General features: G+C 50.0%; 1 protein-coding gene across 1 annotated transcript; it reads right to left on the reverse strand.

Annotated features, from left to right (window-relative positions):
• Positions 1 to 3279: 3279 nt before the first annotated feature.
• LOC124472306 (ephrin type-B receptor 1-like) lies at positions 3280 to 12931 on the reverse strand. Its single transcript, XM_047027078.1, has 5 exons — positions 12905 to 12931; positions 12007 to 12156; positions 9765 to 9958; positions 8992 to 9147; positions 3280 to 8304 (listed from the first exon to the last, which is right to left on the reverse strand). The coding sequence occupies exons 1-5, from the start codon at positions 12929 to 12931 to the stop codon at positions 8196 to 8198; spliced, it is 636 nt and encodes a 211-aa protein (XP_046883034.1). The 3' UTR covers positions 3280 to 8195.
• Positions 12932 to 16263: the final 3332 nt, after the last annotated feature.

Raw genomic sequence — 16263 nt, forward strand, 5'->3', positions numbered from 1 at the left:
TCTCATTTGACCGAGGCGTTCTATTTCCTCCACGACATGCAAATGGAGAAACGTCTCCTGCCATTAGGCCGATGTAACGAAACCAGAGTTGAGATGAGCCACACTTCTCCAAACTCGCTTTGGGTTCATCAATAACTAAACAGTGCGCCAAACAAATGCAAATGCCCTTGCTTCCATCGAAAGGAGATAAAAGGCGAGGAGACAAACACGCTCCCTCACCAAGGTTAACACTCCCTCAGCCGCTGAGAGAACGAGCGGGGTGAATTGGGCTTTCATTTTCAGAGTCTAATAATCACTTAAGCCTTAATAAACAAGTGATCAGAAAGCAAAGAAACAACAAAGCATGAGAAGGTCAATACCTGCTAAGCCGGACCTCACAGCCTCCAAACGAGATGAGTCAGAGGAGGGCCCCGTGGTCCTCCAGATGCTCTGCTCCTGGGAAACACAACACTCAGCTCTCCTCTCTTTTCCCTCCTCTCCTCCTCTCCTCTCCTCAACTTTCTTCTCCTCTTTTCTCCTCTGCTCTGAATGTGCTGTTAGTTAGAAGAGTGAGGTTGGGGTGGCAGGAAGTAGGCTTGATAATGAGCACCTTCGCTCGCTCTCTCTACTTCTTTACAACTGTATAACTGCTAAGGCCGAGCAACAGTCATGTCCAGTGTCAAGCTAGAACACACAACACTGCAGAGTTTAAGGCACATGCTGTTTACTCTGTAACATGCGTACGGCCAACAGAGGACTGACTTGAATTATAGGCCTTGGTTCATCACTGTGGGCAACGACTTGACATGGAAGCGTAGGTCCTCTGGTCTTAATGCTTCGTCTCCTTTCTCTCTTCCACTCCTTCTCTGAGAGGAATTCTATAAGCTTTATTGGCATGCAGGAATCTGATATTACCATGCGTTGTGTTCTCTCGTTGATTAAAAATATTCCTGATAATTGTTGCTGCACACAGCATGTGTGAGTATGTGTGATGCAAATGTGTGTCAGTTGGAGTCATTGTGCCATGGAATACTGTGTCAGATAAGAGAGATGAGCGAGAGATAAGTTCAGGAAGGATGCAGTCCTCCATATTAAGTTCAGTAATCAGCATGTTGTAAGATACTATCTCTGTGTCACTAAGAAGTGTTATAAAACATTGCACTTTGCCTGAGCAATAATTGTTATATTATACAACAGCCTATCAATCACCTCTTTCCAGTTTACTGTCATCTGTCTCTCTCCTTTTCTTTCCTCCCGTCATGCTCACTTTAAATGAAGCTCTCTCCAAATCACGCTGGCTTGTCGTGTCTTTTAGCCTCTTTAACTGCCTGAGTCGGGCCCACAGTCTGGGGCCTCATCTCCTTGTTACCTGAGGAGCTTTGAACCTTTTTTGTGTTTCATGCGCCCACTTTCCCATCCAGGCTCCTTCACACTGCTGTGCCTTTCATTTCTCCCTCTCCCTCTCCCTCTCCCTCTCTCTCTCTCTCTCTCTCCCTCTCCCTCTCCCTCTCCCTCTCCCTCTCCCTCTCCCTCTCCCTCTCCCTCTCCCTCTCCCTCTCCCTCTCCCTCTCCCTCTCCCTCTCCCTCTCCCTCTCCTCCCTCTCTCTCTCTCTCTCTAGCCCAGTTCCTATCCCCGTCCCCCTCTCTGCAGGGGCATCCCGCTGTGCTACAATCCCCTCCTCTCAGGTGTTTGCAGGGTGAATATTGATTAAGGCCCAGATTCTCTGCTGAGAAGTCACTTTTTAAACTCCCTGTGACTTTAATCTGGAATACAGAGTTGGCTCACGCTCCACCCCCAAACACTCTGCCATGTTTGGTTTAGTAAGACACACACACACACACACAAGGCTTGCACACACATACATAGTATTCACACACACCAAAGTAATCCAGGCAGATCGAAATCTAATGCATTCTTCCTTGTGGCAGACCCATTTACATCCCACTCCCTCTAATTGCTACTATTAAAGTAACAAACAGTATCAATTAAAACAAAGGGTTGGGAAACCAATTCCTCACCGGGCGTTAGCCGTATAAATAGCCATCGTGTCTGTTTAATTGACTATTAGAGGAGCACTACAAGTGCAATTAAGGCAGCCGTGTGACCTTGTGATGGGGCTGAGACGAATGTCAGTGGAGAGTAGAGGAGGCGCGGGGCGTTGTGCAACACTGCTGCTCCACCCAGCCTGGAGCGCACGCTGCACTGCTCGTCTGGTGTCACAGGGGCTCCTTACGCTCATGTGTCGCCATCTGAACACTAACATGCAGATCCTCATTTCTCCACCTGCGTTGGTTTGGATCGTCAAGTGAGTCAAGTGGCTGAGCGGTTAGGTAATCAGAAGGTTGCCGGGTCGATGCCATGCCAAATGAAGTTGTGTCCTTGGGCAAGGCACTTCACACTACTTGCCTCGGGGGCAGGTCCCTGTACTTACTGTAAGTCGCTCTGGATAAGAGCATCTGCTAAATATGTGATATCACTTTTCTTTTTCACTGTTTTCAAATGAAAAGGACCCACGTGAGTTGGAGAATGCTAAACCTCACGTAGGGACATGTGGACGCCAGTGACACCAATTGGATGTTTTTCCTCAGTCGGCAGTCAAGGGGACCGCAGCATCCGTTTGATCGGAAACGCTCACGTATTTGTCCATCGTTTCGAACACTAATTGAGACGGGTGGTCTTCTCTTCTCCTCTCGTCCGTCCCTCTCCTGGCAGTTAGCCCACATCAGCCCTTCCACTCAAATTGAGCAAGATGTTATTAATCAAGGACTGCCTGGTAAACAGTTCTGGAGGTACGGGTGAGATGGGGGGCGCTGGATCCCCTCCCAGTCTCTGATGCCTCCCATCGTTAACCATATGATTACCAGGTCTCTCTCTTCCTCCGTCCCTCTCTCTCTCTTTCTCGTTCACTCGCTTTTCGCAGGAGCCTGAAAGCAGTGGCGTGTGCCGACGCTCAGGTCGAGGTGAGCGCTGAGTGGGAGACAACCTCCGATCCGCCATTTTGTCTAGACATGGTCGTTTTTCTCGGCGGCTGGCCCGAGAGAGCTATCTGAGGAACGTGGAGTGACGGCTTGTGTAAGGACGGGGGGGAGGGCGGACGCCTTTTTATCAGTGGGGAATGCACACTGTCTGACAGGAGGAATGTTCCAGTCATTATGGAGTGGGAGAGTAGACAGCAGACCTGAAGTCTGCCCTTACTCACAGCAGGGTCCTGTGGCACAGGAGAATGGAACATCTCAGTGGGAGCCAAACCACCAAGTTAGCATTAAGAATCATTGGGAGCCAGACTAGCACGTGATTGACTTGTTTTCCAAGGCATTTATTGAGTGCATTTTTAGTACAATTCTTCTCATAAAGTTACGGCTTACAAACTCGGACACATACTTGTCACAATTTACAAGTGGTAGCTATACAGCAACGAAAGGGAACAACTCACGCACACGTGCACAAACATACATACACACACACACACACACGTGCACACACAAACGGTTCCTTCATTCGTAAGTCATCCCAAAGTGAGGTTGTCCTGTCATGCTGGAACAAATCCACCCTCTTTGCTTCGGCGGAATCCTCATGGAAAGTCCGAAATGCTCAGCTTTGTGTGTCTGTGTGTGTATAAAAGAGAGTGTGTGTGTGAAGAAGTGTGTTTAGGTGTGTATGAAAGAGGGTATGTTTTTGTGTCTGTATGTGTCATTTTGGGTGCTTTCCTGCACGTGTCAGTCCACAATCTGAAAAAGATTAAACATAGTGATTTACTAAATCTGGCAGAAACCATATTTGCAGTCATTTTCACAGAGGTGGCAGCTATCTACACTCCATTTCCAGGGATTTCCAACCATCCAGACAGTTTCCAATGAACCCGCATCATAACTTTCATGTTTTGTGTTAGCGTTCTTAGTAACGGGTGATTCTGATTAGGAAATTGCTTTTGAAGACAGACGGCAGACTACCCTTCAATTCATCACATCCAAGTACCATTAGATTCAGAGCTTACAAAGACAAACATGAGCAAATGGAAAAAGGGAATTACACAAGTGTATAATAAATACCCTATAATGTGATTCACAGACATGCTCTTAGGTTGAATGGAAAATACTTGAGACACGGTTGAATTGAAGCGTAATGATTGGAATTAGATCGCTGGTGTGAATGAATAGATTGATATGAATATGGAGAACATATGATTATGTTTAGGTGGCTTGGTGTATTGGTGAATGGAAATGAGGGCAGAAGCTGTTCAGTATTGCTAAATATACAGATGCAAAGCAACTAGATCACGCAACTGTTGTCGGAAAACATCCAATCTGCCTCCCATGAGGGACGACTTCTCTGGGGGCCATTTTGTCTCTCTAAACTCCTTTTTTTACCAGCAATTTGTCTATCCTTTTTTTCCGCCCCCTTTGTACAGACACAGGTTGTCAAGCCTAGGCTACTCTCTCTTCACTAAGGACCAGGCTGTGGTGTCCAGGCTGTGATAGACGACCCTTCTGTGTATGTGTGTGCGTGCGCGTGTGTTTGCGGTCTAACAGCCCCATCACTCTGGCCACCCTGGGGCTGATCAGATGCCTGTCAGATGTGGGTCCCAGCAGGTATCCACGGACCCAGCCTGGAGTCGATGGAGCACAGAGGGAACCATCCCTCAACCCTCACACACACACACACGGCCCCAGCAAAGCCTGGCGTGGACTTGCACAGTTTGGGCCCACAATGGCTTCGTTACACCCAGGATGAATGAGCTGGTGCTCAACCAGGACAGGGGGGAAGGGGCGGGGGCTAACACAGAGGGGGAGGAGGGGGGGGAGGAGGGGGGACCCTACTTAATACTCTTTTAACGGGGCTGCCATCGACTTCTCATTCTAGAAATGAGAAGTCAATACTGTACCCTTCTGTCATGGAGAGAAGAACTCTCGGAGCGTGAAGGGCACGGAGGGGAGGCCAGATCCTTGTGGGAGTGCCGCAGAATGACGCCAGCCTATGATATCTCTCTGACCACCGAAACATGCGGTGATGACATCATCCCCTGGGAAGGCTGCAGTGAGGATCTTGGAGGCGCCGTGAAGGCGTGATATGAGAGCTTCAGGTTTTTGAGGGGGAAAAAAACAAGTGGTGCTCTGCAGAGGAAGGAGAATGAAAGGTAACAAGATCGGACCCCAGAGAGCGCCTTCCACACTGACTTTGACACGGTGTCAAGACCGAGGCTTTTATGTCATGAGAATGTGCATGACGCAACACTGCTGTATTGAGTGTCAGGGATATCCTAGTACGTCAGGCAGTCCTTGGAGCAGGCATTTCTGTGGGGGGGGGGGTCCCAAGTGGTGCTGGATAAACCAAAAACGGTACATTACGCATCGCCATGGAACTCCTGCTGGAGTTTTTACGCCGTGCATTAACACCAGTCCTGTACTGTATGTCTTTAGAAGCCTGAGCCTAAAGAACCAGGCCACAGTTGATATGATCATGATATAACCTGAGCCCCTCCAGCTCTCTGGAGCATGATCAGTCCAGACATCCCCTCTGCAACCGGCTACGGACACCAATCACTGTGGCAATCACAAAACGCCAGCTCACCTTGGGCTGCCTGGATGGCAGCTGTGTGCTGTGCAGTTCCTCGCTAGCTCGTACAAGCTACAATTCCTCAATCGGCTCCTAAAATACCTTCCGTCTTCAACCTCCATTTACTTTCTTTCCGAGGGACTTTGTCTGGCTTCCTCGAACTACGGACATCTGTATGATCTGATCTCAACAGGCTGTGAGGGGCCACCAGCTGGATCTCTGGGGCCGCTGGGTGAGGGACACATTGTCAGTTTTCGTTCATTTTCTCTTCACAACAGGGATTTTGCAAAAGGCAACCGCAGAGGTCTTAAGTACCACCAAGTTGCAGTGATTGGTTGGAACTGTAACAATGCCTACATAACTGGCAAGCTCTCAACATTGTTTTATAAAAATAAATAAAAATACTGGATCTGCCAAGCATTAGTGGTCTTTGACATTTGCATAAGAACATGAGTTACAAAGTTTCGTGCTTTTTAGGCCGCACTTGCTTTACCCTTCCATAAGTCTTGCAATTGTAATGAGCAAGTAAAGTGCGTGTTCCACAATGTGATTGTCGTGTACTGCACTGCTGTCAGGCGCAGGCATCAAAGGCACTCACTAATAGACCATTACCGACACAAAGGCTGAGAATTTTCCCTCTAGCATTTAATGAGAGAGTGAGACCACGGGAGTGACAGGAACTCGACGGATGGGGGCCAACGTTGGGTTTTGAGGCCGCCTTGTTTGTTCTGTTGTAAAGCTAACAGTGACCATACATGGCGATTCTGGATGTATAAACCTCCACTAGTCTTTATGACGAGGGGCCCATGCTGGATGGAGGCTGGTGCCCTCGTGGGCAGCCTGAGTCTCTGTGCCCATCAGGGTGGCATCAGGCATTGGCTGGCCCAGCCGACCCCCCCAGATGTTTCCGAGGCGTTGGGTGGAGAGTGGTCGGCAGGCTGGCTCGATGAGCTGATCTGCTGTTCCTGTCTGGCTGGCTGTCTGCCTGCCTGTCACCTCTAGCCTTTCAGACTGCTACTGGGGAACACCTGAGCAATCTGCTGGGTGTCTCGACGCCATGGAGAAATCTTCCATAACCATGTGTACCCGTGAGTTTACTGGTGCTTTCAATTTGGAGGGGTTCTGGATTGCTTGTGTCTAGACGAACACCTTTGAAGGTGTGTGGAACATGCATGACAGGTGAGAAAGGTCTGAGGTCCTACAACGTTGATGCTATGGCGGTGAAATGAATATTAGTATGAATCTCTCACACACCCTCGGATTCTCTTTGTTTCATCGTAACTGCTCCAAATCATAGCTTCACTTGTCTTTGTGTTTGATATAAAGACCTTTATGTCACATTTATGTATCCGCAACAATCGTAGATACCTACCTTATGACTTGGGCCGGCAGGTGTAGACAACCCTCTCTATTCTGGACTGTTCCAAACATTCCAACACAAACAACAAGGAAAAAAAGAAAGGCATCTGTACAAGTAAGTGCTAACCAGCAAGATACAGCATGGATACACACCCACATTTAACACCGTGTATTTTTTCTTCTTTTTTTCTTCTTCTCTACAATAGTTTTACATCAACATCTACGACAACAGTCCTTTGTACATGGTCTTTTGTACGGTTTCTTCCAGGTGAGAGTTTGTTGAGGCTGTTTCCTCAGGCCCCCGAGGGAAGTGAGGTGAGCAATAGAACAGGGTCGGGGCTGACCTCCGGAGGGATAGGGGGCGCTCTAGGAAACGACACATGCCTCCATTACAATCCTGCCATTAAACACGTATTTTGCAAAAAAATGCAAGCAGAGACAGTTTTGTACAATTGAATATTCATATGTGCCACCTTCAATATGAAGATTTATTCTAAAGATATATATATATTTAGTAAGAGATGTACATATTTATGTTATTCTCAGAATCTGGGGGAGGCTGTTTGGGAGGTCCTTTGGCAGGGCCTCACTCCCAGATATCCCCAGGTAGTGTTGAAGTTAGAAGGAACAAGGAGAGAGCCCTGTCTCTTGGGTGGGATAATAATAATGGCAAATCATTTAAACAATGGAAATCATTTTCCACAGAGTCCATAAGTCCAAAACTGTAAGTTCAGTCTGAGATACCATCCAAACATTCTCTGGATGTGTGTCTATCTTTGTCGCTTTCTCCAAAAGTTCATTTTCCCAGGTAGCTCTGCAAAGGTCAAGGTATCCTAACTCAGGTCGTTTCTTCCAGCGCCACATCAGACATGCTCATCTAAAACACCGGGTATCCTTATAAAATCGACTCAAATGATAAAAGCCTATAAAAGAACCAAGTCTGATATTCTCTGAGACTGTGGATGTGCCTGTGTTATGGGGGTCGATTGGGGCCGGGGTGGGGTGAGGGTGGTTTAAACACATCTGGAAGTCAGTCGTCCCGGCAGAGACGTGGGCCCCAGGTCCAGATAAGAGATGAGCACATGACAAGCGGAGTCTCAACGCTGCCCTCCAGAAGAGCGTGACGACAGCAGTGGATGATGGGTAGTCTGGTCGCGCGGGGTGCGGCGTTGGATTAGATTAGGATGATGGTCTCGACCCTGGCGCGTTCCGAGGGGTCGGAGGTCATTCGGGGGCTGCTGCTGCTGCGGTTGTTGTTGTTCCTCCGAATGCTGCCCGCCTCGCAGAACAGCGCCCCCTGTAGTCATGCCATGGCAGTGGGCGACTGGCTCATGTGCACCCGCATGGACTGGACGTTGCTGAGGATCTTCTTCTGGTGGCCGGCCAGGGTCACACCTATCCTCAGCAGGTCTCTGATGGGGGCGGAAGGGAGGGAGGGAGGGAATCAGAGGGAGGTACAGTGAGAGCGAGAGAGAAAGAGAGAGAGAGAGAGAGAGAGAGAGAGAGAGAGAGAGAGAGAGAGAGAGAGAGAGAGAGAGAGAGAGAGAGAGAGAGAGAGAGAGAGAGGGGGGGGGGAGAGATTGAGGAACAACATGAGAGAAAGTGGAAGAGTGCATGAAAAAACACGGAAAAAGAGAGAGACAGAACGAAGGAGGTCATATGAAGGCAGTGAAAACAACTCTCAGAATGGAAATCTAAAACCCTTTTAAGGTTGAGATTTTTTCAGACCAATACTGGTTGTGAATAAGGCAGTAAACAGACACATTTTCTCTTCATTTGACAAATCATGTGGCGATGAAGGCTGGGTTGTGGAGTAAACTGTGAACTCATGCTGGTAAATCCTAGACTCTGATCAGAACAGCATCAAGGGAGAGATGTGGATGTTAATCTGAAGCATCGTCCTGTTACAGTGGGTGCATGTGTGTGGGTGTGCCTTTCTGTGTGTGTGTGTGTGTGTGTGTGTGTGTGTGTGTGTGCGGGTGTGTGCCCCTAGGCGTGCCCACCTCAGGCATGCGTGCATCCGTCTGAGTAGGCTTGTGCATGCATGCGTGTCAAAGCATGCGTGCACGAGGGGTGTGCACGAGGGGCGTGTGACTCACTCGGAGGTCATCTGGGTGACGAGCTGCAGGGAGGTGAAGCCCGAGTTGAGGAAGTTGTCTCTGTACTGAGTCATCTTGATGGCGGCCAGCCACTCCTCCACAGAGCCAAAGCTGCTGAAGTCTGGGACCGAGCGGTCCAGGAGAGGCTGGGAGGGGCTGTACGGGGGGGGGGAATGAGCAAATATTGAGCAAGGAAGTGTGCGTTGTAGTGCCGTGTGTGCGTGTGTGCGCGTGTGTGTTCTTGCGTATACGGTTTCGGGCAAGAGTGTCTTCATTGGGCGTCATTGGGTGTATTGTTGACTGCGGGTGTATTTTCTCTCTTTTGTGGTGGAATGATGCCCTGTATGTTCGCATGCATGTGTGAGTGTGTGTATGTACTGTACATGGTGTCGTGTTCTGTGCGTGCGTTGGTGTGTGTGTGTGTGTGTGTGGTTTGGTGTGTATGGTTTAGTGTGTGTTTGTTCTTTCTGAACAGCAGGCATGAAAGGCGGGGGTTAAGCTTTGATGCAACACACAGTAACAAATTCATGTTTATTTGATAGCAGAGCACAAGTGCGCACGTGAAGTCTGTGTGTGCACAGTGCCGCTACTGTACACGTTGAGCCTCGCCACTACTTCTAAGGAGGTGATCCAGTCTTACCAAGTATCATCACAGTGTCTGTGGATGTCAGGTGTATTTGAATGTGTCTTTAAATGTGTTGTATTTGTGTCTAGGTCAATCATTGAAGTCAAAGTATGTAGGTATGTGTGTGTGTGTGTGTGTGTGTACGTACATGGCAGGGATGTTGGCCATGGTCTTCAGGGAGGTGGGGTTGCGTATCATCTTGTCCAGGGTGTTGACGATGTCGGCGAAGCGTGGCCGAGCGTTGCGGTCCTTCTGCCAGCAGTCCAGCATGAGCTGGTGCAGAGCGGAGGGGCAGTCCATAGGGGGGGGCAGCCTGTAGTCCTGCTCAATGGCGTTGATGACCTGAGGGCAAAAGGAAGGGGAGGGGGGAGTCACTGATGGAAACTCTTTTTTTGGGGGGGGGCGGCAATTGGAACTGAAATATAATCTTGGGTACCACCACACAACGTTTTTGTTTCAAGAAAAAAAGAATCCAGAAACTTTGCTGCCTCATTAAAACTCATTTAACAAAAGAACTATGCTAATGCTCTGACTAAAAGAGATGGCCTAGGGGCATCCTCGGTCGTCATAGTGAGTTGCTTGTTAATAAACACTGCAGTCACAGTGCAGTTGGGCGAGCAGCGTTGTCAAAAAGAGGTCCGTTGTGTTTGTTGGCGTCAGCGTGTCACCAACCCAGTCTGTCTGTCTCCTGCAGGTTTAATAGTGTGTGACAGAGTGGTTTGTGAGTGAGTGAGTGACTCCTTCAGTGTCTTTAAAGCCCACTCACTTTCTCTTCTCCTCCTTCCCTCCCTCCCTCCCTCCCTCCCTCCCTCCCTGCCTGCCTGCCTCTCTTTCTTTCTCTCTCTCTCTCTCTCTCTCTCTCTCTCTCTCTCTCTCTCTCTCTCTCTCTCTCTCTCTCTCTCCCTCTCTTTGTCTGTCCTGTGCTCCGTCTCTCTCTCTCTATCTATCTCTCCGGTGTTCCCCAGAGACAATCGCAAACCCTCAGTCTCCCCGACAGCCAATCACGTATGGCTGTCTTGAATTCAGCCAATCGTATGTCCGTATCCAGGAGAAAAAGGGGCCTGTCAGGGTATGGTAAAGGAAGGGTGTATGTCCGTGGGAGGGAGGGAGGGAGAGGGGGGGGAGATATCCGGGGGATGGACTGATTGCATATAATTAACACCTCAAAAGGCAGACACTTGACACTTGTACCCGTGAGTCATCAGAGCCCGCGGAGGTCTCTGATTGGTGAGAAGCCGAGAAAGGGGAACGGCGGCCGTCGTGACTCGAGTGTGTGTTTGGACGTTCGCTCAGCCTCGAACCAGACGTGGGCTGCACTGACTCTGAGCTGCCTCTCTGTGTGTGTGTGTGTGTGCGTTGTCCACCGACCAGACGAGGACAAAGAAAAGCGCAGATTCGCTAGAAACGTATCGAGTGAGGGATCCATAATCTCCTCCGTATTGTTTGTCCACAGCGCAGAGTGAATAGAGAGATCAAGGTCTTTGCTTCCCAGAATGATGCTATCATCATAAAATGGACGCAGCTGAGAGGGAGTCGATCCCACCTCAGAGATGAGTGCAACTCAGCAGAATGATGATGAATGTTGCCCATCGGCAGGTGTGTGTGTGAGCGGTGTACACGTGTGTGCGTGTGTGTACGTTCATAAAATGCAAATGTCGTGTTTGTGTGTGTGTGTGTGGGGGGGGGGGAGATGTGTCTTTGCAAGTGGTTCTTTGCAAATATTCTGTGTGTGTGTGTGTGTGTCCATGTGTGTGAGCTAGCAGTGCCAGACCCACCCCCTGTGTGTGTGTCCCACTAGGCAGTGCACGCTGGCCCACAGAGGCAACATCTGCTGAGTTGGAAGGAGAGAGAGAGAGAGACAGCAGACAGATAGAGGGAGAGAGAGAGACTCCAGCAAGGCTGTTGGCAGGAGGAGCACTAGGGAGATGGAGCCCATAGTTGCAGGACCAGATCCAATGAGTTGAGTGTGTTTAGTGTGTGTGGGTGTGTGTGCTTTCTTGCCTGTGCATGTGTGTGTTTGTGTGTGTGTGTGTGGACTCCACCCAGCTGACGTAGAGAACATGGAGGGCCACCTAGAAAAAGCTCATAGGGAACACAAAGCCCAATTTCTAATGTCCCATTCAAGGACATTTGACTACCGTTGAAAAAAAATACAGACCGAACACAAATGACTAAAAACCGGAAGAAAAACAATAACTATACTTTAGTAGGATGAACTACAATTTTATCTATTATAATTCAAATCCCAACACCCCACGCCATTTACAGTAAGTGGATAATGGCGTGAAGCATGTGTGAAGCGTGTGTGAAGCAAGTGTGAAGCATGTGTGAAGCATGTGTGAAGCATGTGTGAAGCATGTGTGAAGCATGTGTGAAGCGTGTGGACTTACATCCTGGTTGCTCATGTCCCAGTAGGGCCGCTCTCCGAAGGACATGACCTCCCACATGACGATGCCGTAGCTCCACACGTCGCTGGCCGAGGTGAACTTCCTGTAGGCGATGGCCTCCGGCGCCGTCCACCTCACAGGGATCTTACCGCCCTGAGGGGGGGGGAGGGGGGGGGGGGGGGGGGCAGAAGAGAAGGAGGAAAGAGACAAGATTATCCCACGTTAAGAACACTCCTGCAGTTTCCAATCCAGAATATGCAGCCTCAAAGAGCCTCCCTCCCTCCCTCCATCCCTCCCTCCCTCCCTCCCTCCCTCCCTCCCTCCCTCCCTCCCTCCCTCCCTCCCTCCCTACCTCCCTCCCTCCCTCCCTCCCTCCCTCCATCCCCTATCGATCCTGTGACAGGGGATGGTGCCTCTACTCGCCCTTCACACATCGACCCACACATTTAACCAGGCTTTCTCCCAGACCCCTGTTTTGAACAGGTTGGGTGGGTGGGGGTGGGGTGTGTGTGTGTGTGTGAGGGGGGGGGGGGGGGGGGGCGGGGCCCAGGGAGCGCGTCCACCGTGACGGTGTGTAATTGGTCTTCCTGGGGCCACAGGCATGCCTAGTGTGGGACTGATTGAAATTGACAGACGCTTGGTTTTAAGATTCCGAGCACACACACATACACAGTTGTTTTTTTCACAACCGCACGCACACCCATCCATCCACACACACACTCCATCAAGCCCTCAGACAGATGCTTCTACAGACACACACACACCTAAACACACTTAAAGCCCCATATTGCTTCCAATTGTATCTGTCTGGGTGAGCCAGCTTTTAATGCCAATTAGTTCAACCTGAGCATGGGTAGATAAGCAGGATTTGGACCGAGAGACAGGGAGGACAAAACCATACCCTCCCTGCTCCATTCTCTCTCACCATGCCCGGGAGTTTATTGTGTGTGTGTGTGTGCGTGTGTGTGCCTATAGAGGACTGTTGTTGAGGCTAGACAAGAACCCAGTGTAAGAGCAGAAGTTCTGAGCTTTGTGTGAAGTGTGTGTGTGTGTGTGTCTTCACAGAGGGTGCAGGGCTCCCAGCCAGAGCTCATTACGGTGCAGCTCTGTGGTGTTTGACCCCTCTCTGCTGCTGACCCTGAACAGAGACTTAACCTCCTGACCTGCCAGGGGACTGGTGTCAGGGAGCTGTCTGACCCCACAACACGCTGAGCATGGCTCTCACACACATACAGGCTGGGCTCAGATTCGTTTTGTTTTTTTACAGAAATACATAGCTACATACTAAGCTTAGTTCAACACACACAACCCTACAAAACTCGGACTGAGCTCAGGTATTTCTCTCGCTCTCTCTCTCTCTCTCTCTCTCTCTCTCTCTCTCTCTCTCTCTCTCTCTCTCGTTCGCTCGCACGCACGCACGCACACACACACACACACACACACACACACACACACACACACACACACACACACACACACACACACACACACAAACTAGCCACCTGAGCCTTAGGAAAATTAATATACTGTAGCTATTTCTTAGAGAATAAAACAGAGAGGCTGGATGGCTGTGCAGGCCTGTTTGTGTGGTCTGTGTGAGAAACAGTAAAATATGTACTCAGGCCCCAGTGACTTCAAAGCTGCTCTCATACAGTGTGTGTGATCAGCATGCAGACGCTGGAACCTTTTCTCTATCCCTCCCTCCCTCCCTCCTCCCGCCCCCTGGAGCGTTTGAGGATATGAGACGGTGTCTCAGCGCAGCCCGGACGACACTGCTTGCCATACGAGCGCCCCAGAGCAGTCCCCCCCCCACCCTCCACCCGACAGAGCCTGTGTAATAACATCACCTGCCCGCGCTACTGCCGCCGCACGCCCGCCACGCACATCCTCTATAATTACCGCTGTGGGAAAGCGACGGAGACGGAGCGAATGGCGGGGAGGCTGCCAAAGCGCTGCTTCAATAACGCGTGAGGTACAGCCCCCCCCCTCGACAAACAGACAGGAAAATATAGAAACTAAAACATTGGTGTGTTCGTCTATTAAGTCAGGAGAACGGGGAGAAAAAGAGAGGGTGGAGAGAGAGATAGATGGAGGGAGAGAGAGAGAGGGAGAGAAGAAGCGAGAGTGGGAGAGAGGGAGAGAGAGAGAGAATCGCCTGGGGAGGCAACTGAGGGCAGAGGGAAGACAGGAATTAAAACAAGCGCCGGGTCAACACAACCGGGCGCTTTGTGAGCGAGGAGAGAGAAGCGCTACGGAGAGAGAGGGAGAGCATTTGATATATGTATGTGTGCACTCGAGTGCATGCCTGTGAGAGTAGGGTAAAAGAATGTCATTTCATTGACTACAGTTCTGTGGCGCAAGCCACTGAGAAGGGCAACACACCTTGGGTGAGAAAGTGAATACAAATAAGTGGGCCATCTACAGTTCCTACATCTTGCGTCCAGCACACAAACCACAAACCAGTGGTTTTTATTCCACTTCATATATCGATTTTTTGGAGACATTTTTAAAGGACAATGACTTCTGTGAGGCACAGTAGGTCGATGTGGCAGTGGAAGGAGTAAAAAGAAAAGAGGAAAATGACTGAATGTCCGATGACTTTGGTGGCTCCCTTTTTCTTACGAGCGCAACACTAAAGCGGGTGTTGGGTGTGATCGTTGTCCAGATCGGATCAGATCTCCTGCAGATGCTCTACCGCAGGAGGCGTCGAGTCACTCTGCTGATGTCAGCGGGTGGAGGCACCCCCTGATGGATTCCTAGTGGCTGTTGTCGGGTCGCGACTTGTTGTGATTGGTTGTGACAGGGCAGTGACACATCTGGACTGTGGCCCTGCTGGGACGGTGGGCTGATGATCACAGCGTGTGTGTGTGTGTGTGTGAGAGAGAGAGAGAGAGAGAGAGAGAGAGAGAGAGAGAGAGAGAGAGAGAGAGAGAGAGAGAGAGAGAGAGGCATACATGAGGGTGTGTGTGTGTGTGTGTGATAGGGACACGCATGTGTGTGTGTGCGAGGCACGTGTTTGTGACAGTCGGATAATCATGTGTCCAGGTAGAGCCTCAGGGGGAAACATTCACTTATCTTAAGGCTCAGTTCACATGGATGACACACACACAAACCATACGGTACACCTGCTATGCCTCAGTGAATTGAAGAGCATATCCTGAATCTACACATCACGTGCCACCGAATAAAGAACAATCTAGATTCCTCTGACAAACGACACGGCGCCTCACTCCGGTGCTAAGTTGTCCTGACATGTCCCAGATGGGCGCCAACTTGAAAAGAAACAAATTGAACGTCTTTTCTCATTGCTGTCACATAAACATCAAACAATGGCGCCGGGGCGCTCGTTCCTCAGAGTCTAAGCGCTACAGAGCTCTGTCTCGCTCAAGCAGAGCCCTGCTAAAAAGATCCCAAACAAAGATTTTGGCTTCGCTCGGAAGATAAATATGTTAGCGTGTCTCGGTGATGGAGAACGACACTCTGCTCCCTGTCCCCAACGCTGGAATCCATCTCCAAACTAAACACGCTTAAACGGGCGAGGCGAGTGCTCCATCAACGCGACTTTAACTTCCCCCCCGAGCAGTGTTCCTTACTTGGACAGGGGTGGGGGGTGGGGGGTGCAGGGGCGGGGGGTAGATGGACAGAGAGAGAAACAGAGAGAGGCTGAGAGAAAGAGAGAGATAGGGGCTGGGGTGGGGGGAGGGCGGGGAGGGCGGGATGTGGAGCAGTGGAGTTTTCCAGGCCCCCAGGGTTCAAGTGGGGGAGAGAGCCAGGCTCTTTACCGATGCCAGAAAATTCACTTCCAATCTCACTTCACCCATGAGATATATTTCAATCATAGCATACAAGCATATCCTTTTCGTTCCTGTTATTTCAATTAATTAAATCATACCCAAGAGGGATACCATAGGGCTTCAAAGCCTGTATTCAATATGTGGACCAATAGATGAACTGGTGTTTGTGTGATTGCTTCGTTTCACGTTACACATTTCTATATTGTATACAACAGCCTTTTTCAGCGTCCAGTAATCCAGAAAAATGACACATCTCCACTAACCAGAGGCCCCAGATACCTGACCTTCCCCTGTAATCCACGTGCGCACTTTCCAACGATAATAATATCCCTGTGGAGCCTGGCACGTAGCCTGCCTCGCGTCGTGTGTTTAATAGAAATGTGTGTCCCCCCCTTCCTCCCCCTCCCCCTCATGTCACCTCACCCCACGGCCCAGAGGACTCGGAACCCCCGCGGGGAGCCCTCAA

Source organism: Hypomesus transpacificus, chromosome 10 (genome assembly GCF_021917145.1).
Source record: "Hypomesus transpacificus isolate Combined female chromosome 10, fHypTra1, whole genome shotgun sequence".
NCBI classification, from domain to species: Eukaryota; Metazoa; Chordata; class Actinopteri; order Osmeriformes; family Osmeridae; genus Hypomesus; species Hypomesus transpacificus.

What these genes read in the sequence shown, in the direction of transcription:
- LOC124472306 (XM_047027078.1), bottom strand. Translation starts at nt 12,931, where the DNA reads ATGGTGAGAGAGAATGGAGCAGGGAGG. An exon ending in ATGGCCAACATCCCTGCCAT is followed by an intron (nt 9,148 to 9,764) that starts GTACGTACACAC and finishes CCCCCCGTACAG; the next exon opens with CCCCTCCCAGCCTCTCCTGG. An exon ending in GTCACCCAGATGACCTCCGA is followed by an intron (nt 8,305 to 8,991) that starts GTGAGTCACACG and finishes CGCCCCCATCAG; the next exon opens with AGACCTGCTGAGGATAGGTG.